The sequence below is a fragment of the Calypte anna genome, chromosome 3 (assembly GCF_003957555.1).
Source record: "Calypte anna isolate BGI_N300 chromosome 3, bCalAnn1_v1.p, whole genome shotgun sequence".
Classification (NCBI taxonomy): Eukaryota; Metazoa; Chordata; class Aves; order Apodiformes; family Trochilidae; genus Calypte; species Calypte anna.
Window position 1 is genome coordinate 69,368,310 of NC_044246.1, and position 23,672 is coordinate 69,391,981.

Consider the following 23,672-nt stretch of genomic DNA (forward strand, 5'->3'; position numbering starts at 1 on the left):
TGAATTAATGATCTAACTAAATTATGCAAGCTCCTTGCATAAAGACTTGAATGAGTGGTAGACTGCTCCACTCTATAAAAGTGCAGTAAACTATCTGTGCTTAACATAAAGAACAGTTCCTGCAACACCCTTGCCATGTTGTAAGATGGTACTTTAGCTTTATGTGTAATTCACCATATAGAAAAATCGTCTTAAGTTTCAGGGCCAGTTCTCAGGGTCAAAGCAGGATAAACATTTCTAGAGGAATCAGTCTATATTTAGTTATTGCAAAGTGATTTTAGAAGCATTCTTTTGGAAAACCAGCATGAAGTCTTTGGCAATTGTATGCAAGCATACAATTTCAGAGTAACTGGCAGAACAGCTGAGAAACAAGTGTGCTAACAATGTGATTTTGAAAAGCAATTGATGTACTCGGAGTCTGTAGTTGTCATGATCATAAAGTGAAATGTGATTTAGCAGAGTTTTGTTTCTGCTTTAGATGGGAGGGCTTTCAGGAAAGTATCTTTAAAATTGCTGATGTGGGGTTTTTTAACAGGAAAACTAGAGTAAACTTGCTTGTCTTCCATTTCAGACAATCCTTTGAATAATGAAAGTTCTCGAACTCACTCCTCCGTCATTGCAACAAGCAAAATGTCTGTAAAGACCTCAATCTTCCATAAGGATGCTGCTACACTAGAACCCCCTTCTTCTGCAAAAATTACTTTTCAATGTAAACACACAAGTGCCCTTTCTAACCATGTTTTGAATAATGAAGATTTAGTAGAAGACCTCTCACAACCAAACACAGAAACAAGACCTGAACTTTCAATGCATTCTCTTACAAAAGAAAGCACTTACTCAGCAAAGTACCCAACTCCATTCAGCAATAGTACTCATGCAGAAAACTCTCACAAAGAGAGTAACAAGAAAGATGCTCTCCCAGTTCCTTCATGTGAAAATAATATTTTTGAGTATGAAGATAATATTTCATCTGTGAGCAGACAGATGCCTAGTAGGAAGTATACTAGCATCAGAAAGGCTGAAAAAGATGTCTCTTTCATGCATGTGGGCCGCCACATTGGTGACAGCATGCTGAATAAAAACTTATTTAACTTTTCTGATTTGAGCCACTCCAAAGGTAAAATGTCCTCTGAAGTAAATGAAAAATCCAGCAGTGCAAGCATAAATAATTTTTTTCCAGCAACAGTTACAGAAAATTGTGAATTGGTGTCTTGTTCAGGAGGCAGTCGAACTGTGGTACATTCACTTGAAAATAGCACTGATGAAGTTGGCCTTAATAAACTTAAAATTAGGTATGAAGAATTTCAGGAGCATAAGGCAGAAAAGCCAAGCCTCAGTCAACAGGCAGCACATTATATGTTCTTTCCTAGTGTTGTTCTTTCTAATTGTCTCAGTCGACCACAGAAGTTAGCTCCTGTGACATACAAATTACAGCAAGGCAACAAACAGTCCAGGTTGAAGATGAATAAAAAGAAGCATAGTTTTATCAATCATCAGGAGCCTGCAAGTATAAATGATGTTGCATCAGTGAAGGAAAGCTGCTATACTCAAGGTAATGCTTGTAGTAACATTCCTGATAAGGATAGTGCTTTAGCTAGTGACTTAGTTCAAGTTCCTCTTGAGGCTTTTGAAAACAAAATGCCTACAAGTACTGCTAATTATACTGACTGCCAGTTTGCAGATGGAGCTCTTGAACTTGAGCAGTCATTTGGATTATGTGGAAATAAATACACGCTCCGAACGAAACGGAAGGTAAATTATGAGACTGAAGACAGTGAGTCAACCTTTGTCACACACAACTCAAAAATTAATCTACCTCAGCCAATAGAAAGTGTTGAAAGTTTGGATGGGTCTCAGAAGTCTCGAAAGCGTAGAAAACTTTCTAAAAAATTGCCACCTGTTATTATTAAATATATTATCATCAATAGATTTAGAGGGAGAAAAAATATGCTTGTTAAACTAGGGAAAGTAGATTCTAGTGAGGAAAGAGTAGTACTCACAGAGGAAAAGATGAACTTATATAAAAAGCTTGCACCTTTAAAGGACTTTTGGCCAAAAGTTCCTGACTCTCCTGCAACCAAATATCCTATTTATCCACTAACACCAAAGAAAAGTCACAAAAGGAAAGCAAAACATAAGTCAACCAAGAAAAAAAACGGAAAACCACAAAAAACAGGTAATAGAAACATTAAAAGAACTTTATCTTTCAGAAAAAGGACTCATACAATTCTTTCTCCTCCATCACCATCCTACAATGCTGAAGCTGAAGACTGTGACTATAACTATAGTGATGTTATGTCTAAGTTAGGTTTTCTTTCTGAGAGAAGCACAAGCCCAATAAATACATCTCCACCTCGCTGCTGGTCTCCCACTGATCCAAAAGCAGAAGAAATTTTGACTAACCTGGACAGAGAAGCTTTATTTAGTAGGGGGCCCAATATATACAACAGCAAGGCTGTTAATTCTAGTGTAGGAAAAAATAGTCGAGCAAAAACTCAGGTTAAGAAATGTAAAAAAAAATTTACTAGCCCCACTGTATCTACCAAGAAAAAGAAAAGGATTAATCAGGCTGATAAATCAGCAGATGATGGAAAGAAGAAACCTAGAACAAAACGAAGACAAAAAACACCTGAAAAAGCATCCTCGAGAAAACGTGTTGTATTTACAGATGAAAAAGGAAATACTCGCTCTACTGCAGAAGTGAAATTTGTGCTGAAACATCAAGATCTGCCTGAGATTTCTTACAAGTCAGTGAACTCACAGCCACTTCATAACAGGAAAGACAGTCCTCTTCCTGGCTATTCAGCAGGTTATCTACCATCAGCACAGCTCCCTTCAGCAGCTGATGCACAAGGAAATTCTTCAGGCTGTTTTCATTCACTGATGGAAACTGATAATCCTGCAGATGCACAGTGTTTACCTGGTTCACAAGAAGACCCTCATTCATCTTTCACATCTACTCCTGTGCCATCTGGAAGGGATGTACCAAAAATGAGCTCTCAAAGGCCCAGGACTCAAAGTGCTATATTTAGAATGAAGGATTCTGCTCTCATATTTGATCCAGCTAATCTCTCAACTCAGGTAACACAGAATGCTCACATCTCTAAAGACAAAATTTCTGCAAAAGCAGAAGAGATGAAAAATTTGCAAAACAGATGTTTACCACCATCTGGAAAATTGAGTGAAGCTCGTGACTCTTTGGACACGGTGAAGATGGATCAGTTACATGCCACTAACTATTTGCATTGTAAAGACAATAATCAACAGCAGCTTTTTTGTTTACCAGAGGCATCCAAGCATTCTGATCCTTGTTCTTCTATTCTTAAGTCACCTGAGGAAAGCCCTGGCCCACTTCAGTTGCCTAAGAACTGTTTTGTAACGTCTTTGAAGAGTCCAGTGAAACAGTTAAATTTGGATCAAAACCAGAGAGGATTTATCTTGGATATGTCCCATTTTAAACCTGAAACGGTGAAACAAAGGTCTCAGTCAGAAACAACCACACAGCCAAAACCCATCTCTCAGTATAAAAACAGGACTATAGTGGCCCCATCAGCATTCACTGAAGGGCAGTCTGGCCTGGCTGTTTTGAAAGAGCTGCTCCAGAAGAGGCAGCAGAAGGCTCAGAATGCAAATGCTACACAGGAAGCAGTACCAGCTAAAACACAGCTGAACAGGAGCATACCATGCCCTCTTGAACCAAATAAAGGAATCAAAAGGTCACGGTCAGTCACATCACCCAGAAAATCTCGTGCTCCCAGGAATACGAAGCCTAAAGAAAAAACACCGAAACTTTCAAAACCAGCATCTTTAAGCCAGCAGATCAGTAGTTGTATTGATCATTCTGTGTCTGATGACAGCCCAATTTTTTTTTCAGACCCTGGTTTTGAAAGTTGTTACTCACTTGAAGACAGCTTGTCTCCAGACCACAATTACAACTTTGATATTAATACTCTAGGTCAGACTGGATTTTGCAGTTTTTATTCTGCAAGCCAGTTTGTCCCAGCAGATCAGAATTTGCCCCAGAAATTTTTGAGTGATGCAGTTCAAGATCTTGGTTCTGGACAAACAGCAGAAAGTGACTTTCTGTGTCAAAATGACCAAAAATCTGAGGAAGAAAATCAGCATTCTTCAAGCACAAGTAAATGGATAAGGTCTGGTTCCCTGAGCCCTGATCTTTTTGAGAAAACCTCACTGGATAATAATGAGAACCTCTGCCATAGCCAGTGGAGGAAAAATGTTCATCCTTCCACTGCTAGATCTAGTTCTATTGACACCTCTTGTATGCAAGAGACTGAGGTCTGTTTAAATGAAAAATTCAAATTGAATAGAAATACAGTAAATAAAGAGAGATTTCTGAACCTTCCTCAGCCAACCAGCTCAGACTGGATTCAAAGCCACATTAGAAAAGAAACCACTTTTGAACCCTCTCAACCACTTGATTCAGTTAATACCTCTTTTACATCCATATTATCATCTCCTGATGGAGAATTTATAGATGCAGCTTCTGAGGATTTAGAATTATATGTTTCAAGAAACAACGAGGCATTAACTCCAACTCCAGATAGTTCACCAAGATCAACCAGTTCTCCCTCACAATCGAAGAATGGAAGTTTTACACCTCGCACTGCTCACATTCTTAAGCCCCTCATGTCCCCACCCAGTCGTGAAGAAATCATGGCAACTCTGCTGGATCATGATCTCGCAGAAACAATTTATCAGGAACCATTCTGCAGCAACCCTTCAGATGCTCCAGAAAAACCAAGGTACTGTGTTGAATGCATTTCTGTCTACATATTCTTGTGATTATATTAAATTGCATTTATTCCTGTAAACAACTCTGTGCTGTTATGTGGCATAGATGCATGAAAGAACCCATCTAATATACATACATTTGAAATTGAAGATTACTGTATTTCCCATGCAGTACTCATTTTTATTCATGACACTTGGGGTTTTTTTTATTGCTTGGTATTATTGTAGGGAGCAGGAATGCGCTTGCTTGGTTTGTAAAAGAAAAATACAGCCCAGAGGAATTGCATAGTGGGAAAACTAGTTAGGAGGACTCTGCTTGTATATCATTTTGAGGACTGCCTGCAGTGCAGTTTAGAGCAAAACAAAAATTCAGACTTTTTTCTTAACAGGGAGATTGGAGGACGGCTTCTCACAGTGGAAACTAGACTGCCAAATGACCTGCTTGAGTTTGAGGGGGACTTCTCATTAGAAGGTCTGCGACTCTGGAAGACTGCGTTTTCAGCAATGACAGAAAGTCCCAGACCGGGGTCTCCTCCCCGTTATGGTCATTCTGCTGTTAATAAAAGAGAAAGTAATAGCCATAAAACTAGTGAAGACAAAAAAATAGTCATAATGCCATGCAAATGTGCTCCAAGCCAACAGCAAGTTCAGATATGGCTTCATGCCAAAGAAGAGTATGAACATTTAAAGAAGCTGCCTAAGAATCATCCTGCTGAGCAGGCAAAGGCAGCTGAGAATTTCAGCTCTGCAGTATTATCTGAAGAGAAATCTGTAGAAGTAATAAAAGCAGCTAAAGATTTGAATTTATCTAGTCTGGAAGATGAAAGACCTATTGTGCCTACAAAGAATTCACTTACTTCTGTGACAGAAACTGCAAAAACACAAGCTAAGGAAACCTGTGGTAAGTCTACAAGCACTATAGGAACTTTTATAAATACTAAAAATGACACAGACTCTAATAAAACTTCATCTGAAAGCAAGACACTTACTACTTCAACACTAGAACATGATAAGGAAGAGGAGGAAGAAGATTACTATGTCAATTACAGTTCACCAGATTCTCCAGTACTTCCTCCTTGGCAGCAAGTAGCATCACCAGATCCAAAGCAGTCCAATTTAGAAGATACAGAGTGGAAAAGTCAGGACATTATTTTGTCTTCTGTGGAAGGAAATTATGCAGTACCTGTTGGAAGTGCACAAAACTCTCCCTCTGCCCAAGAAAACATGAGGACATCCTTTGACACATCACCCTTTTCAGTTAATGAAGACCCTGGAAATCCTGAAGCTGTTTGCCTGCATAGTACACCCATTGTGCAGAAAAAACCCCAAGATGGAGTACCTGAGGTTCTTGGTTTTTCACCTTTGTCTGCAGGTAAATCCATTAAGGGATTCTAATCAAAAGCTAAAATAAAGTACTGAGTATGATAAGCTACTGTATTTCTTTTGACATAATGAGAAAAGAATTGCATCTCCACTAAAATATATTTAAAACTCATTTGGGAAAGTCAAAGGCCTGTTCATCATTGTTAAAGTAGTTTTTGAAAAAAATCTGGAAGCAGAGAACTTTGTTGCTTCCTGCTGGTCTCTAGTATTTGAAGTCTGAAGTGCAGGTTAAAAACATAATTTAAAAGTATTGCTTAATGGGAGATTTTTAAATTATCCTAGAATCATAGAATTGGCTGGGTTGGAAGGGACCTCAGAGATCATCAAGTCCAACCCTTGATCCACTACAGCTGTGGTTACCAGACCATGGCACTGAGTGCCACATCCAGTCTATTTTTAAATATCCCTGGGGATGGAGAATCCACTACTTCCCAGGGCAGCCCATTCCAATGTCTGATCACCCTCTCCATAAAGAAATTCTTTCTAATTCTAACCTAATTTCTAATTCTAACCTAAACCTCCCCTGGCACAACTTGAGACCATGCCCTCTTGTCTTACTGATGGCTACTTGGGAAAAGAGACCAAACCCCCCCTGGCTACCCCTCTTTTCAGGGAGTTGTAGAGAGTGATGAGGTCTCCCCTGAGCCTCCTCTTCTCCAGGCTGAACACCCCCAGCTCTCTCAACCTCTCCTCATAGGATCTGTGCTCGAGAGCTTGCTTATATTGCTTCTATTTTTCCAAACATAATGACATTGCAGTGTTCAAGATGATATTAGAGTGAGGTTTGGTAACTTACTGGCCCAACTTACATTCCTGAACAGCCATAAATATAAAATTGTGCTTTGAATTGGACAAATACGTTCATATTTGGTTTTATACAGAATTTTTGTTTATAATGTTAAAAAAATGCCTCTGGTTGTTTCCAGAGTGTTGTTTAATGTCTAGACAATATTATTGAGGCTCAGCAGTTTTGCACTTATATATGTTTACAGAACCAAAAGCCCAGAAACTGAGCCATAGGAAGGGAAGTAATACTGATGGTCTTCGAAGAGTACTTCTAGCCACACAAATGAAGGTAAATTAAGATTTTATTTACATATATATTTTTATTACACCACATATACAGGTTTCCAATCTTTTTCTTCTGTGTTATTTTCTGTTTTTTACTGTTAGGATCTTGAAATCACATTAAGAATGGTAGGATGCAATATCTGTTGAATCAGCTTATGTTCAAAGTCAGGAAGAAAAGATTAATTTTCAGTGGCGAAAAAAGTTGAACATTGAAAATACGTTCTATGTTTTAGAGTAGTGAGAAGCTAATGAAACACTAGAGACACTGCATGAGGATGTTGTTTTGCTCTTTTAGTTATATCATCCTTTTTAAGTGTTACTGTGATTTTCCTTCTGCATATGTGTATATATATAAATATGTACATATATCATAGAACTATAGAATGCCAGGTTGGATGCGACCTCAAAGATCATCTGGTCCAACCCCTCTAATACTACTGTTTATGTATGTATCACCACACTGTTGAGCTGAGACTTAAAACTTTCCAAAGTGGGGGAATCCACCACTTCCCCTGGGAGACCATTCCAAGGTCTGACTGTCCTCATGGTGAAAAATTTACCTCTTGTGTTCAATCAGAATCTCCCCAGGAGAAACTTGTGCTTGTTACTCCTTGCCTTACCCACAGGACTCCTTGTAAATAGGGAGTCTCCACCTTCTTTGTAGCCACGCCTGAAGTACTGGAACATTGTAATAAGGTCTCCCCTAAGCCTTCTCTTATCAAGGCTGAACAAACCCAGTTTTCTCAGCCTTCATACAGCAGGTGCTCCTGTATCCTTGTCCTGTCCACATCCTTTTTGAAGAGTAGGGAGCAAAATTGGTTGTATACACACACACACACACACACACACACACACACAGATGTGTATGTTTAGGTGTCTGTGTGTGTATCAGTTTCCAGAAAATGTTGAAAGCATTAGGCAGTGAATAGCACTGGTATGATTAGTGGAGTAAAAAGCAAATGTTTTACAGAAAATTATCAGACTTTTCCACACACAGTGTGTTTACTCCCCAGATTGGAAACAGAAGGGTGGGCTAGGTGCTTTACTGGACCCAATGGTCTTTGCTTTCGTTCTCAACATACTGTTACTCACCCAGCGCAAGTGCGTACTTAAGTGTACCTTTAATTCAGTGCCTTAAAAAGTTGTGACTGTACCAGAGGTTTCTGAACAATTGTTGCTAAAGAGAGCATAGAGACTTGCTGGTTCCCCTACCTTCAAGCTTCCAAAAAAGCCAGTATATATGGGTTGGGGAGGGTTGTTGTTTTTGTGTTTAGTTGGTTGGGTTTTTTGGAAGGATTTCAAATTGACTGTTGCTTTGCTATAAAGTTTAGTAAAATTATTCCTAAAAAGACAGAAAGATAGAGCTGCTGTTTTCCTGTTGTAAATAACAAGGAGATAGTGAAAGCTTTTTTTTTCTTTTTTTTAGTAATTTCAATTTTGATTTTGCATTTTCACTGAAATTTGTATTTAATATTGTGTATGACTTTATCATCCTGTCGTTTTTTCATTAGTAAACTGTATTTTATTTTCCCCCCCCCTCCCAATAAGAATCAATTTGCAGCCCTTGGTGCTTCAAAGAAAGACACTTCTCAGATTGAAGGACCGACTTTAAATAACACTTATGGTTTTAAAGTCAGTGTGGAAAACCTGCAGGAAGCAAAATCTTTGCATGAGGTAACTTACTGTTACATGTTATTTTATAAACTAACTCAGACCAGTTTTATAGTGACATAATTTAAAAATCTTTCTTCCTTGGTCTCTGCCTGACTTAGAATTAATTAGATTGTTGTGTCTGCAGATTTAAGTAGGTGCTCTTCTAGTTTCAGCTTGATCTCCACGTGTTAATAGTATTGAACTAAATTTTACAGTATTTTTGTTGAGAAGATGGTAAGCATTCCTTTAAAAATAAAAATAAAGGAAAGATTAAAAGGAAGAAAGCTATATTTGTGTAAAAACATTACTGGAAAAACTAATTGATCATAACTTCCATGGATTGTTTCCTTAAGAAACAAGGCATCTGGCATCGTAGTCAGGCCCTCCCAGTATCTCTACATGTTACCTTCTGAACCTGTTGGTCAGTTTCTGCTACATTTAACAAAATGGTACATGTCTCAACATCTCTGCATGTTTTGTGTAGGTCAGTAACTGGTCTGGGAAAAAAGATCAAAATTGTTGCTGAACAAAGGGGTGCAATGTGCATACAGTATTTCTGTGTTTGGCATGTGTGTGCTCCCAGCCATCACCACATACATGGCTTGGAGGTTATTGTTCAATTTAGAGATGAGAGGAGGGACAGAATTTTATATGATGAGTAGATGACATAGGAGAAGCCACAAGAAACTTAATGATTTTGCAGGAAATGGAGATAGAGCTTGATAAAAAACTTAATTTCAGTGATGGCTGTAGTGATCTAGGATGCAAGTCTAGAGGGAATCAGGATTCCCCCAGGGCAGTTTACATATTTGGAAATATTTGCATTTTTTCCCATGTAAATCCTCAAATTTACTCATTAGTCTATATTGTCAACTATATTATGAAGACCACAGAGCAACAATGTAGAACTGAAACAGTAGTAAATATTATGTATAGTGCATAGTAAGTACTATATAGTACTATATATATAGTATTATATACAGTCAGAACTGTGCAATATATAGGGATTACCATTTTCTTAATGCAAATCATTCTGCAGAAAGCTGTCGCAACATGATGTGGAGGTGCATTAATGCAAGTAAAGGGAAGGTAAGGTATTCTCTGTACCTTCCTGTAAGAGACTTAGTCAAGCTCATTTGCACATCTTGAGGTGAGGAAGGGAACGTAAAATAAAGATCAACAGTGTCGCTGTTCTTGATCAGTTTGGAAACTTAATTCAGCTCAATATGCAAAGCTGTTGGAAAACATTGCAGGAATTTACAACTGTTGAAGTTGAGCATTTCTGTTTGTATTTTCTGCTTTTGGTAGATGATTCCTGAAAACAAATATTTAATTTTAATAATTGAGTATTAAAAATGTATAAAGTGATTAATCTTTTTTTGTAAGCTAATGCTTTTTGCAAAAAAGTGAGATCCAGACATGTGTGTTTAATAATTCCTATTCATTATCAGGTATGACCTCTTAGTTACAATCTAGTATTACCATAAAAATATCTCCAATGAGTTCACTTGCATTGATAATCTCCTCTTTAATTTTTTGAAGAAGACCCGAAACTAACTTATGTATTTATTTGTCGGTAGGTCCAACACCTAACCCTCATCAGCATGGAGCTACATGCTCGAACCAGACGAGATTTGGAACCAGACCCAGAGTTTGATCCAATCTGTGCTTTATTCTATTGCATCTCATCGGACACAGCACTGCTAAATACTGATAAAAAGGAAATCACTGGTGCTATAGTGGTTGACAGAGACAGAACGCTCTCAAGCCAAGGTTCTTATTTCTTTTTTCTTAACATATTTTCAAAAATGCTTATTTCGTAGTAGTCAAACAGTAGCAAGCAAAATATAATCGAGTATCTATATTACTGTTTAGCTCATTTAATTTTGTCTTGTTGGATGAATGGCCATTTAAAACAGAGAGAGAGTTTTCCTGCTTATATCTTCCAAAGAACAACTGCAAGGGCTGTTAACCACACAGAATGTATGCACATGCAAAATACCTATGTTCACGTACTTGTGGACAAGCTCCTGCAGTGTTCTAAAAGTTATAAAGAGGAAAACCTGCCTTTAGTTTCCTACTTGAGTTGCTGGCTTAGCTACAAGTAGAAAATGTTAAAAGCAAGACAGTATGTTTTATATTTTACTTAAGGGTTATTTTTGTGGTTTTATCTGATCCTTTTAGGATCCAAACAGGGGCCCTTATTCTATTGTACCTTTTTGGCTTTGTTTAGACCAGTGATACTCAACCTGTGGCTCTAGAGCCGGATGTGGCTCTTCATGGCCCTACAGGCGGCTCTCGCAATGTAGGCATCTGATCGGCGCTCCACTCTATCAGGCAGCGCGGGGAGCACTGAGCAAATGGACCAGCAGTGTGGGAGTCGCTGAAGTTCCCCCTCCCATAGGGGGAAAGAAAAGGAGCTGCTGGGACCCCCCACAGGTAAGAGTAGAGATCACCTCCCACCCAGCAGCTGTGGGGCAGAATGGGGAAAAACTCGCCCTTTTGCCCCTTCCACCCTTCCACCCCACTCCTTCCTAGCAGCCAGAAGGGGTTGAAGACAGAGTGCTGCTGGGAGAGAGGATGTTGATGTGTCACGTCATGATATATCAATACGTGATGATGTTGAGGCAGCATCATCACACATTGAAGTGTCGTGATGGAAAAAAAAAAAAAAAAAAAGCCAATCACACTGTTGATACTTGATTTTTATGGTGCTCTACAACTCCGTTTATTAAAGAAGTGGCTCTCCAGCTGTTAAAGGTTGAGTACCACTGGTTTAGGCTAGTAAAAAAAAAAAAGTTCTCTTTCTTTCAGGGTTTCTTTTGGCATTGTGAACGCATATCAAACCACAAAATACTGTCTAAAATTTAAGTGTGGACAAAACCCTAGCAAAAATAAATTTAGCATTAAGGCAACAGCTCCTTCTTTTACCAGTTTATTTTTCAGTGTATTGTAGATACTATGTTAAGCTCAGTTCTTATTATTGTCAGTGAAGTTTATTCTGGTACCATATGCTTGTTATCTTTAAAAAATTTCTTGCCATTACTCTAATAAGTAAGATATTACACAGTATAGCCACTATGGCTTCCTAGGTTTGTGCCATTGATAAATTATCAAGAAAAAGCTTGTCCAGTAGTAGTCCAGAAAAAGAGGTCCAGTAGTATTTTGAAAAAACAAGGTTTCTGATCTAATTTTGTTAGTGAAATAAAATTACATGTTTAAATGGTATTGTGACATTCTTTGCTTTAATTTATGTGTGCTGTCAATATTGTCTTGGTTAGAATTTCTTGAGTTCCCTGTGAAGTGATTTCTGTGACATTGAGATACACCTTTTTTTTTTCACTTTTCATATTATTTTTGCTTTGTAAGTTACAGTCTCATTTTAATGTTTCTTTCTGAAAGCACACTCATCATTCTAAAGATACTAAGAGTGTGTCAAAGTAGTGTGACTTTTAAACTCTATAGATTGTTGGCTTAATCAGAGAGATTACTATCTGTTGCACAGAGAAAAGACAAAGTGTGTTTTGCATATTATTCATTCAAAGAATGGGTTTTTTATGGGAGGCAAATGCTGAGTTCCTGCATGCATACAAATTTAGTTATTAAATCATACATGATCAATGTAGACACTTGTAATATGCACTAAATGAGCAGTTCCTTGTGCTTTTCTGTTAGTAACTTAGCAATGATTTTTAAGAAGTGTACTGAAAAAAAGAACTGTATTATGTTGTGTAGCAATTTTCATTCTTAAAAGCATTTTTAAAAAAGTACTTCTTTAAGCTAGCAATTAAAAGACAGATTTTGCATGAAGACGCTGTATGAGCTGTCATATAGTCCTTGAATATTTCTTAGAAAATTATTTTTAAATAATAGTTGGGCTCTTGTACATGTAAAATGGTGATGTTTTTCTTGAATCAAATTTATTTATAACTGAGAGTTTGTGCAAAATTACCCCATGCTAGAATTTTACAAAGTGAAAAGAACAACTTTTCCACCCCTAGAGGAACAAAATAGGTCCATGGAATTCACTATGAAATAATTAGCGTTTAAAAAAAAGGTTGTATTCCATGCTTCTTTTCAGTTGTATGTTTTATTCTAAAGCAATACTGTTTAGTGGATGTCCTTCTAAATAGTAATGATTTTTTTTAAATTTATTTTCTAGGGAGCAGAGACCAAGCACCCTTGCTCACAAGATCTGGAGTTACAGGACTAGAAGTCAGTTACGCTACTGATGAAAGAACTCTTTTCCAGGAAGTAGTGAATATTGTAAAAAGGTAGCATATCTGTACGTTCTGCTTTTATTTTTCAGGCTTGATACAGCAGATTTAGTTCCTTCAGCCCTTGCCAGTCTCTCAAATACTGATTGTTGTTGTTTTCCTCAAAGGCTTATTTCTAGAGTCGACAAGCATGGTGGTCTTTTGAATAAAAATACTGTTTGATTTTCTTTTTCTCTGACAGCAAGAACGTTCTGATCCTCTTAAGCAGCTGAGTTACAATTTTGAAACTAATCAGCCATACAAATAATCTTGTTTAACATGCAACTTTTCCTGTTAATACGAGAATTCATTACACATCTCTCTCTCTGAAATGCTCAGAACAGTAGATATGAACAGTGCTGAAAGCTGTAGAAAACCCCTTAAATGGGAAGAGTTTTTCTAGGGACTGAGGCAAGACCCTACATGTTACTGTAACACTCCTATCAACAGGTTAAAAACTGGTAGTTCAAAAATCAGTTTCTTTCATAAGTTTTGTCTTCTCTGAATGGAAATCCCCTGCTCCATCAGACTTGGAAAGCTGTTGGTTTTCCTCATCCCCACCAAGGCTGAGAAGCCTGTTTGATAGACCTCTCAGCTGGTGAGTAGGTGGAACCACAGATGTCTCTCCAGGCCCTCTTGACAGGTGCAAAGCTGTAAAATTGCAAGGAAAAATAAACAGATTTAAACTATGAGTCACCCTGCTGGAATAGAGGCACAAGAGAAAAATGTGTACTAGGCAGAGTACATTTGCAATTCTTTCTCTCTCCAACCAGAAAACCTCAGATGAGAAAGACATTGACCAAGCCCATGAAGCCAGAATACAAAAAGAGTTGCTGAATGCAACCAGCACAGGGTGGGTCCTGAAAGAGCAGCAGATCCCTGTTCAGAGAAGACAAAATTCAGGTAAGGACCATAATTTTGTATTTCTCTTTCTTGGAAATCTAGTGCTCCATCAAACTTAGGAAAACTACTGAGAGTGAGAAGCTGCCAATAAATAAAGAATTCTCTACAAGTTCTGTGGGGTTTTAAAAGGTGATAGTACATAAGGAATATGGGAGAGAACTCAGCAGTTAGAATATATACTTATCACTGAAGAACAGAAGTCTACATCTGTACATATTGAAGGCATTGCAGAATGAAAAAAACATGCAGTTTTTGTAGTCCTTTGAGAGGGAAGGTACCAATCACCAGTTTGCTGACTGAGAAATCTCTTCTTAAGAGATCTCTTCCAACACTGTGCTCGCGTGCCTTTTTGACTCAACAACTTCATCTTTAAAAATTGAGTTAGTTAACTTGTATTCCTGGAAGATAAAAGATGTAATCTGTTAATGGAGAGGCAGACTGCTGTCATCATCTTAGTCTACTTCTCTCCACCCTCTATGCAGTGTCACTTAAGGAATCAGACTTCTACTTGACCTCTCAACACATAAGTTTTTAAAAGGTGAACCACATCTACAGTTTGCAGCTCTTTTTTCCCCTTTATTTTCTATTGTCTAGGTGAAAGAGAACAAGAAATTTTGCTGAAGCAAATGTTTTATATTTCTTAAGCATAAAACAAATGTCTAGGCCCAGAGTCGCTCTATCTGGAGGGAAAAGTATAATAAAACTACTTGATTAAAAAATAGTGTACTGGAAGAATCTTCCACAATGGGAAATGAGCAAGCAAGCAGCTGTAATGACAACTTCAGCATTAGGAATTATTTTTTAAACAATCTTCTACTGCTGGTTTTAGTGTTATTTTTTTCCAGCATAAGCTAGGTACTCCAGTTGTTCTGGTTAGGTGCATTTAATAGGTCAGATAGGTTAGAGAAAGAAAACAGTCAGGCCATGTTTAAGAAGCCATTACCACTTGGGGTTCTTGGAGCAAAACTCAGAATCACTTTATCAGCAGAGGACCATATCAGCATCTTTTATATGCTGATGTGTGTGCATCAGGCTGGAGGATAATAAGTTCTTGTGACCAAATAGCATGCCCAGTGTGACTGCAGCTTGCTTTTGGTTCATTTTCTTAGCATCTTTAACTGTTGGAGGGAAGGATGGAAGAGTGAAATTCCAGATTTCCTGGCACAGTGAGTGAAAGAATATCTGTTCAGTCTTGATTGTCAGTCCCAGGAACAGGCTTTCTCAGCTCAGTGGTGCACTGAACAGAAGGTACCTCAGCTGTGGGAGGAATTGTCTTATGCAGTCTGATTGAAGAATTCTTGCTCTCATTTCTAGTCATTTTCTTAGTAGCTGGCCTAATTCTTTTCCTTGTTTCATATATGTGAAATTGTGGAACATGCTAATTGGTTTCAAGTTCCAGCCTTCTACTTCTCTATTTAGGCCTTGTATTTTTAATCTATTCTGGTTATCAAAAATAAGAAATTGTTGATTTGATTCTGTTGCTTCTTGTCAATAGATGTAAACTCTGGAAGAGCACAGAAGAGAATTCTTGACCACTGTTGCCATCACACAGATGAGGGAAAAGTGATTCCTGGGAAATGTGTCATTTCCTCCAAAACTCTTAGGTCATCAATCTCTTTTTACACCAGAAATCTGCAAGCATTTTGTCTTTGAGCAAGTAACACAGAGTATCTCTGCAAATAGTTTTTATAATGTGCTGATTGATATTGAGGGACATAGATGCTGAAGCACAGAGCAATAAATTAGTGAGGGTTTAATGCTTGCTGGTGTTTTCTTCGTGGGCTACACCACTAGCCTTTTGCCACTGAATAGTGCTTCCAAAATCTAATCTTTTTATAGCAGAGATAAAGTTACTCTGTTACACATTCACTGCAGATGAGTATCACTCCAGAAAGTTCACTGGAATTGATGAGCTGGATTCAGTTATACCTTCACTGTGAAGCTGTTCAATGTGCATTAAGTGTGAATGATCACAGTAAGATTAACATGGTTTAGCACCTAGACATCCATGAAGTAAATACCAGGTTAAATGTTGTTCTGTGAAATTAACAGATGCTCTCTCTGATTAACTCAGGGCAATTCCAAATGAAAATAAGTCATCTTGAGGTCTATGAACCAGAAGACAACCTGGTTGTTTCTGTGGAATTGTGATCTCGGACTTCATCTATGCTGGAAACTAGAAGATTTGTCCAGATTTTGAAGGAGATTTTTTATTTCTGGGATATTAGTACTGAGAGTGACTCAGCTGTGAAATGGGATTACCTACAAGCATGAATACCAAAATCTATGTAGAATCATCTAAAAGAAAGCACATCATTGTAAAGGGAATTTGAGGATTCTCTTTAATTCTAAAAGGCATTAAAATAATGAGCTGCTTGAGGATTGAGAGGCAGGGAACAGTTTGAAAAGAAGAGCCACAGAGATTACTTTGGAGGAGGCAGGAAAGAATAAACAAAATGGTTTTGCAGCAGAGAAAAGCATAGTTAAAGTGCTTCTGGTACCCTGACAGCTGTCTGAATTTGAGAGGGTGTTTCACCTACATAGGTCTAATTTTCCCTTCTTTGGTAAGCTGCCCTCTGGCTGTAAACAAAAAAAAAAAAATATCAACTCAAAACTGGCATGCAGCAGCTTGGAAACAACCACTTTCTCATGCTCTGGAGCCAGTGTGGATGATCTACAGACAGCCAAGCTGAAGTCTCTTTGGAATTGTCCTAGGATAAATTATTTTTTTCTCTTGAATGAAGCTTGTGCCTATATTGCTGTCCTAAAGGATTCTGTCGTGCTGCCTGAACAACCTTTTAAATACATGTTCTCTTTATTATAAGGTATTAGCAGCACTGAGCTGCTATAAAAAAACAGAACCAGAACCATCTCTCTGAACCTGAAGGCAGAAAAATGCACTCACATAGCTCCATAAACCAGTCAGCACAAAACCTAGGAAAGCTGCCTGTTTAAGGAGGAAGAAGAGAGAGGGAATACTATAAGAATGGTTGTCTTAAAGATTTGAAGAACAGAGGAAAACTAGAGGTGTCCAAGCCTGATGGAGCAGTGGATTCCCATGAAAGAGAAATTAAATGTCTGGGCCTCTCCTTTACTTTTAAGGCAAATTGTGCCACTTTTCTCTAAGTGCGATACTACTAGATACAGCAGAAAGGACTGGTCCTGCAGACATTAGAGGAACAAAATTTGGGGAATTCATGTGGGAATGCACAGTCCCCATCTCTGTGACACTCAGGATATGGAAACAGGATCAGCTTGAAAAAAAAGTAGTAGAATCCCTGCTACTCACCAGCCACCCATGGCTCTTTGTCTCCATGGAAGTAGTTTCAGATAAAAGTATAAAAACATACTATAAAGCTGTAAGATTTTTCTTAAACACTTTAGGATAAAAATTTGTAAATTAATTAGTTGTTAACAGTTAACTTTTAAATATTGTATATAATATGTTTCTTGTAAGTGTGATGCTGCTAATCAATTTTTTGTTTTGGACACAATTCATTGTATTTGTTGTTCCATATATGCTCTAGCAACATGTTTTATATAAAACAGAGATGTATTAATCTAACCTTCTTTTCCCAGGTCATTATCATCTTCTGTGGTGTTTTCCTGTAGAAATATTTTCTTAATGTCCTGTATCAACTTTATATAGATTTTTGTTTTCCAAAGCAAACTGGAAAATGTTTTCAGAGATTTCAGTTACATATTTGAGTCACCAACTATTCTGCTGCAGTTACTCTGTTTGTCTATATCATAGGTCTGGCCTAATGTTTTTTCCCCTTTTTCTCTTAATTTTAGCTGGAAGAAAAATAGCAGTCAGGAAATCCAGGCACATAATAGAAAGGAAGGCATAACTGGGGACTTTAGTAGTCATTCATGAAATTATCAAATGAGAAAGGAAGAGGTGGCATAACAGCACATACGACTTGGCTAGAAGCGAAAATAATCGCATTTCTTCTCTCTGCAGCACATATGAGTTGAATGCTGATGCTGTCATCTTTAAATCCTGCCAGTGTAAATGCTGCTTTTCATCTTTGCAGAGACTGGAAATAGCATGCAAAGCAGTATCAGTGCCTATCCTTTTAACAAAAGAGCACTGTGTTGGTAGACAATCATCTTATTCCTGTCATGTTAGTCCTTTCCAACAGCTTTCAAATACCAGTAATACAACTTACTAGTTCTTTCAGGTGTAAAACCTGGCCTAATTTATTTCAATAAAAGCTTAAGCTGGTGATGAAGACCAACTGGATATTTGGTCAGTAAAAATTGTGAGCAGGGAGAATGAAAAATATAAAACATCCTCTCCTTAGCTCACAGCCTGTCATCTTTGAGGTACCACATGAAAAGGGTAGAAAGAAAAGTGAGAGAGAGATGCTTCAGTTGAGCTCACATGAACTAGACGTTGGCTTTACCTGTTCTTTTTCTTATCTTAATAATGTCATCTTTTAGCTCCAGACATCTCTTCTGTAATAGCAGAGTGACAGTCTCAATAAATGACATACTGGTCCATTGGTACAGCTGCTACATGGCACTGGGATGCAGGAGAAGGCACTTCTGCTACATGTATTGAGATGGAGTTGATCAGCAAGGAAATAAGTGAGAAACAGCAACACCTCATGTTAGGTCAAGAAACCTGATAGGTCTGTGGAAGCTGTTTCACAAGGTAGATCTTATGCATACTGTAGTGGAGAAGTTTGAGGTCCCAAGTGTTGTTCAGTAGAAAGGAGTTCTAACAATATAATCTTACTTTGTTTTTTCCTTCAAAAGTAATTCAGAGATACACAAACAATTATTTTCATTGTAAAATTAAGGAAATACATAAGGATCCATAAATTGGTTAATACCATTTGTAGTCCTTTCAGCATACACATTATGAATGCATACAGATAAACATACATAATACACATAAATGTCTAACTCACAGCAGTATCTGAAAATCTCAATTGCAGGTAGTGTGTTTATAGCTCTTTCTGGGTTCAGAAGATTATACCACTTGGGTTCAAGCTTTAAATATGGGAAACTGAGACTAAGGGATTATATTTATAATAGGGTTTGAATACATTTACAAAATACTCTACCTTGATTTTCCATGTAGATAAATTTTCTATAAGGGTTGTCTTGACTGAAACTTAGACAATATCTAAGGAGTAACGCTTATCACCATTTACATTAAACAGAAATAACAGGATCTGATACTGAAAGAGATGGCTAAAATACAAGAAATAGTTTGCCCAGTGAGGCTTTGTTGCTTCAGTGACAATGAAGGGAGCAGCTGAGAAAACTCAAGACTCCAAAATTAGTTGAAATGAAACCCTTCCCCTTAATGCATGTGCAGTGTCTAGTTCGGAAGGATCAGCAAAGTAAAGTGGTAGCCTGTGACTATGTTCAATCACTAGTTGCCTGCACAAGCAAAACTGAGTTTAGAATTAACATGCTGACTTTTTAAGGTTTCGAGTGATAAACTTGCCTGTGAATTTACATAAAACAGTGTTAAAATATGTTTTATTTAAGTTAGATACAAATGAATTAAGGAAAATGCATGTAACTGAAAACATCCTAACCTGAAGTAGTTTTAGGTCTTCCCGTGTGAAGGATACTAGAGAAACAATTATTGAGATTATACGCAGATGGTTCATAGAGGTTGTTTTATTAATTAGCTTCATTAGTAAGATTAACTCAAGAATTGATGAAATGTTGTATTCAGTTGCAATACAAATAAAACTATTTGCAGTAGTAATGTAACTGCCCACTAAAATTTGGTTAAGTAGGAAGTGAGGGAGATAATGGGCAAGGAAAAAACCTTTTGTCACAGGTGATAGCTGCTAATAAAGTTGCAGCAACTTGCTGCTTCCAAGCAGTATGCTTATTTCTCTTCAGAACATGCTTAAAAGAGCAAATAGACATAATGCATGTGGTTTTATGTACCACTTAAGCAGTTCTTCAGGTTTCTCATTCGTGCTTGCATGTATTGCAGAACCTATCTACATAACATCCTGCCCTGTGTAAAATCTACAAGTATTTTCCATTATAAATTATGGGAAAGCAGTTTTCAAATATAGATTTAAATAGTGTTTTGCAATATGCCAGAACCTGGATAGTTAATCTGCAATAATTAATGTGCAGATATGTTAATTTTTTTACTTAAATTCTATGACTTCATAAACCGTTATATAATTCTTTTTATTTCAAAGCTTACATGGAGCTATTCATAATTTTGGAACTCAATTGGCAATCACCATGTGTTGTGTGGAGTAACAAGGGGTCAAAACTTTTTGCAACTAATTCTGCTGCTGGGAAGAGCTGCGAGCTTAGCTTCATTTGTTCATAAATTGTTCCAAATAGCTATGGGTTCGTAGCACTGGTAGACTAGGCTTCCAAAATAAATAAATTTACTGTTTGCACTCCTTATCATTATTTCTTGCCTCCAAAATGAAGAATCACTTCACTCATTTGACATTAGCAGCAGATAGCAGATATGCCCCCAATACAAAGTGCTAGTTCTTCTATGTTCTCTGGAATGCTAGATATTGAAAACTTATATTGGAGTCTTCTACTTTAGCCATAAAATGAATGAAAAGCATTCCTTCACAAGTAGAAATAGTTGGTAAAAGGGATTTTAGCAGCTTTGCTTGCTGGTACAAAAGCCCAGATTGTAATGCTGAGTAAGAATATGCAAACACTTTTACCCTTTAATTTTCACAAACATTTAGTGTCTGTGGTGGAAGCATGGAGCAGCTCTTTTCAGCAGCTATTCTCAGAGTAGTTAGTTATGTCAGAGTGAGTTGTCATCTGTCTTTGGAACACACAAGCAAGAAGATTCTTTCACAGTAAAATTTGAAGCTTCATTTGTAATGTCTGTGATACAACTTTAACTTGGTGTTTGGGAAAAAGGTTGTTTTATACCTGACAGTCAGGGAATGTTGGCATATATTGATGTATTTAAGGATGCAAAAAGTACAGAGATGCTGTTCGTAAGCCAATGTCCCTGTCCACCTGTTCTGTAAACTAAGGTCTACAGGCCTGTGTCCTGTTTTGGGTTGGGCATAGGCTGTGATACGGAACCCTCAGCCTGTTGCCCAGTCCTCTGCCTCCTGGCAGCTCACCTTTTGCCATTCAGTTGTGTTGAATGTGGCCCACTGGAACTGAAGACCCCTTGACTGAGCTGCATAGAAACAAGCAGCTGTTCTTCGCAGTGAAGCTTCCTTTCATTTTCTGCTATAAAAGTAAGAGATACCAAGAGATTTTACTTGGGCCCCACTCTCTTTCTGCCTAGCCCAAGGAGAGCATTGTTAGGCTCTTCAGCAGGTAACCAGATTGTGATTTCTGGTTTTAATAGTGCCTACTCAAAAAGTAGGTGATAGAGGCTTCTCCAGGCTAACTTGGAGTAGTGCTTTTTCTTTGAAGCCACTTTCTGTCTGGGCAACACTTCTCTGAGACTGATTAAAAGATGGGCAGTGACTGTCAGAAGAAAATTCTTGACTTTGCTTTTTGTCATGCCTGAGCCAGTCAGATTTTCCACCAGGCATAAAATGAGTTTTTCTTTTTTATCCTATAGAAAGAAGGTTATCTTAAAGGAAGAGGTAATTAAATAGAGCTGGTAGATATGGTTGTTTCAGTTTTGGCTGCTCTTACTTAACTGTTTCTAACTTCCCAGATAAAATTTTACCATTTAAGACCAGAAGTGTTCTCTGATTATTATAAGCTACACTGCAGTATGCATGACAAGTTGTTATTTGCAAAACATTCAAGTGGTTTAGTAGCAATTTCTACTTTATTAAATAAAGGAAAACAGTACAACAAAGTCTGAGGGCAGGACTATTTCATCATACTCCTCTACCTAGCCAGTAGCTAGGTTTCAGTTTATGCTGATACAGCCTGATTCCATCCGTAAACCCTGATTAGACTTAAATTTTGTTCTTTACAAACAAAGACTGAAATAATAGTTGCATAAACAAACAAACAGTTTTCCTAGTGAAACTATTTCCTCTAATTTTTTTCAGTTGTTTGTTATTAAAAATCCTAAAAGACTGCCTGATTTAAGTATTGTCTTCTAGTCCAGATGCTGCTTTCATAGACATCCTTTGTGCTTCTTTTTTAAACTCGACATGATTAGAGAGAAATCCTGATTATACTCTGTTCATGGAAAATATTTTCTTAAATAGTATGAAGCTCATTTTCCTTTTTACCTCCTCTCCAGATATGACCCAGACATTTTGTTAGGCTATGAAGTCCAGATGCATTCCTGGGGTTATCTCTTACAGAGAGCAGCTGCACTGAATGTTGATTTATGCCAGATGATTTCTCGTGTGCCAGGTAAGTTATTGTGTAGGGTTTCAGTTCAGTACAAATAGAAACAAGTTGAAATGTATGAATAATTTTTTCTTTTAAATGCAGAGTATTTCTTCATATGGACCTCTTTTGTTGTTGTTGCTGTCATGGTGTTATAAACACACACATAAAATCTGTAGTACCAGGTATTCAGTGGTTTCTGAATTTTTAAATTCTTCCTGTATTCCACTTCTGGGTATGTCCTGTATCCATGAATCTAAGATAATTTTAAGTAGTAATGTGTATTAAGTTTTCAGTTCTCTTGTTTCTCCTTCACTTCACACAATGAATGTAAATGTAAGAACCTGTAGTTTGCTTGCACCTCAGATACTGCAGTTGTAGTCTCTTTGCAACCTTTCCTCCCTCAAAACGCATATAGGAGAGCTGGTAAAGATGAGGAGGGTAATCCAAATGTAGCTAGTAATTTTGTAAATTAGGATTCCAGAAGAGACAAAACAGGGTAAGGAAAGTAAAAGCCTAAGAAATCTTGAGGGGCATAAAGGGAAATACAGATTGGTTGGTGATGGTCTTTTCCAATGCAGGAACCAGATATAATCAAGTGAAGCTAGCAAAAATGGCAGCTACAGAATAGGAGCTGATTTTTCACCCCCTGGGTTGCTGACTTCCTTGCCACAAGATAGTACAAATGAAGTGTATATTCCTTTAAGAGGAGATAAATTATTGTAAGAAAAAAATATATTAGGAACAGTTATGCATGTGAAAACAACGTCTGGCCCAGGAAGCTGCAAATGTTTAGAAGCTGGGAGAGTTCTAGAGAGGTTATGTTATTGCTGAGCCACTCTCCACCATTTTTGAAAAATCATGGAAAACTGGAAAGGTGCCTGAAGCCTGGAAGAAAGCTCATGTCATTCCACTCTTCAGAAAGGGTGAGAAGGAAGACCCAGGCAGCTACAGACCAGTCAGCCTCACCTCCATCCCTGGGAAGGTGGAGCAGCTCATTCAGGAGGCCATCTCTAACCACCTAAATGAAAGAGAAGTTATAAGGAGTAGCCAGCATGGATTTATTAAGGGAAAGTCATGCTTATCCAATCTGATAGCCTTTTATGATGGCATAACCAGATGAGTAGATGAGGGGAGGACAGCTGATGTCATCTACCTTGACCTCAGCAAGACTCCCTCACAATATCCTCACAAGCAAACTTTAGAAATGTGGATTGGACAGTTGGGTTGTAAGATGCATTAGGAACTGGCTGAAGGACAGAGAGTGATAGTGGGGCTGAGTCAGGCTGGAGATTGGGGACCAGTGGTGTCCCTCAGGGGTTGGTTCTGGGTCTGGTCTTATTCAGTATATTGATCAAAGACCTGGAT

General features: G+C 37.8%; 1 protein-coding gene across 1 annotated transcript in view; it reads left to right on the forward strand.

The window, feature by feature from the left end:
* Positions 1–23,672, forward strand: part of REV3L (REV3 like, DNA directed polymerase zeta catalytic subunit) — a 113,114-nt gene that overhangs the window by 68,850 nt on the left and 20,592 nt on the right. Inside the window, exons 13-19 of the mRNA XM_030447039.1 lie at positions 572–4,763; positions 5,142–6,124; positions 7,128–7,210; positions 8,755–8,880; positions 10,440–10,632; positions 13,022–13,133; positions 22,213–22,328. Of these exons, the coding sequence (XP_030302899.1) occupies positions 572–4,763; positions 5,142–6,124; positions 7,128–7,210; positions 8,755–8,880; positions 10,440–10,632; positions 13,022–13,133; positions 22,213–22,328 (5,805 nt within the window). The remainder of the gene's footprint in view (positions 1–571; positions 4,764–5,141; positions 6,125–7,127; positions 7,211–8,754; positions 8,881–10,439; positions 10,633–13,021; positions 13,134–22,212; positions 22,329–23,672) is intronic.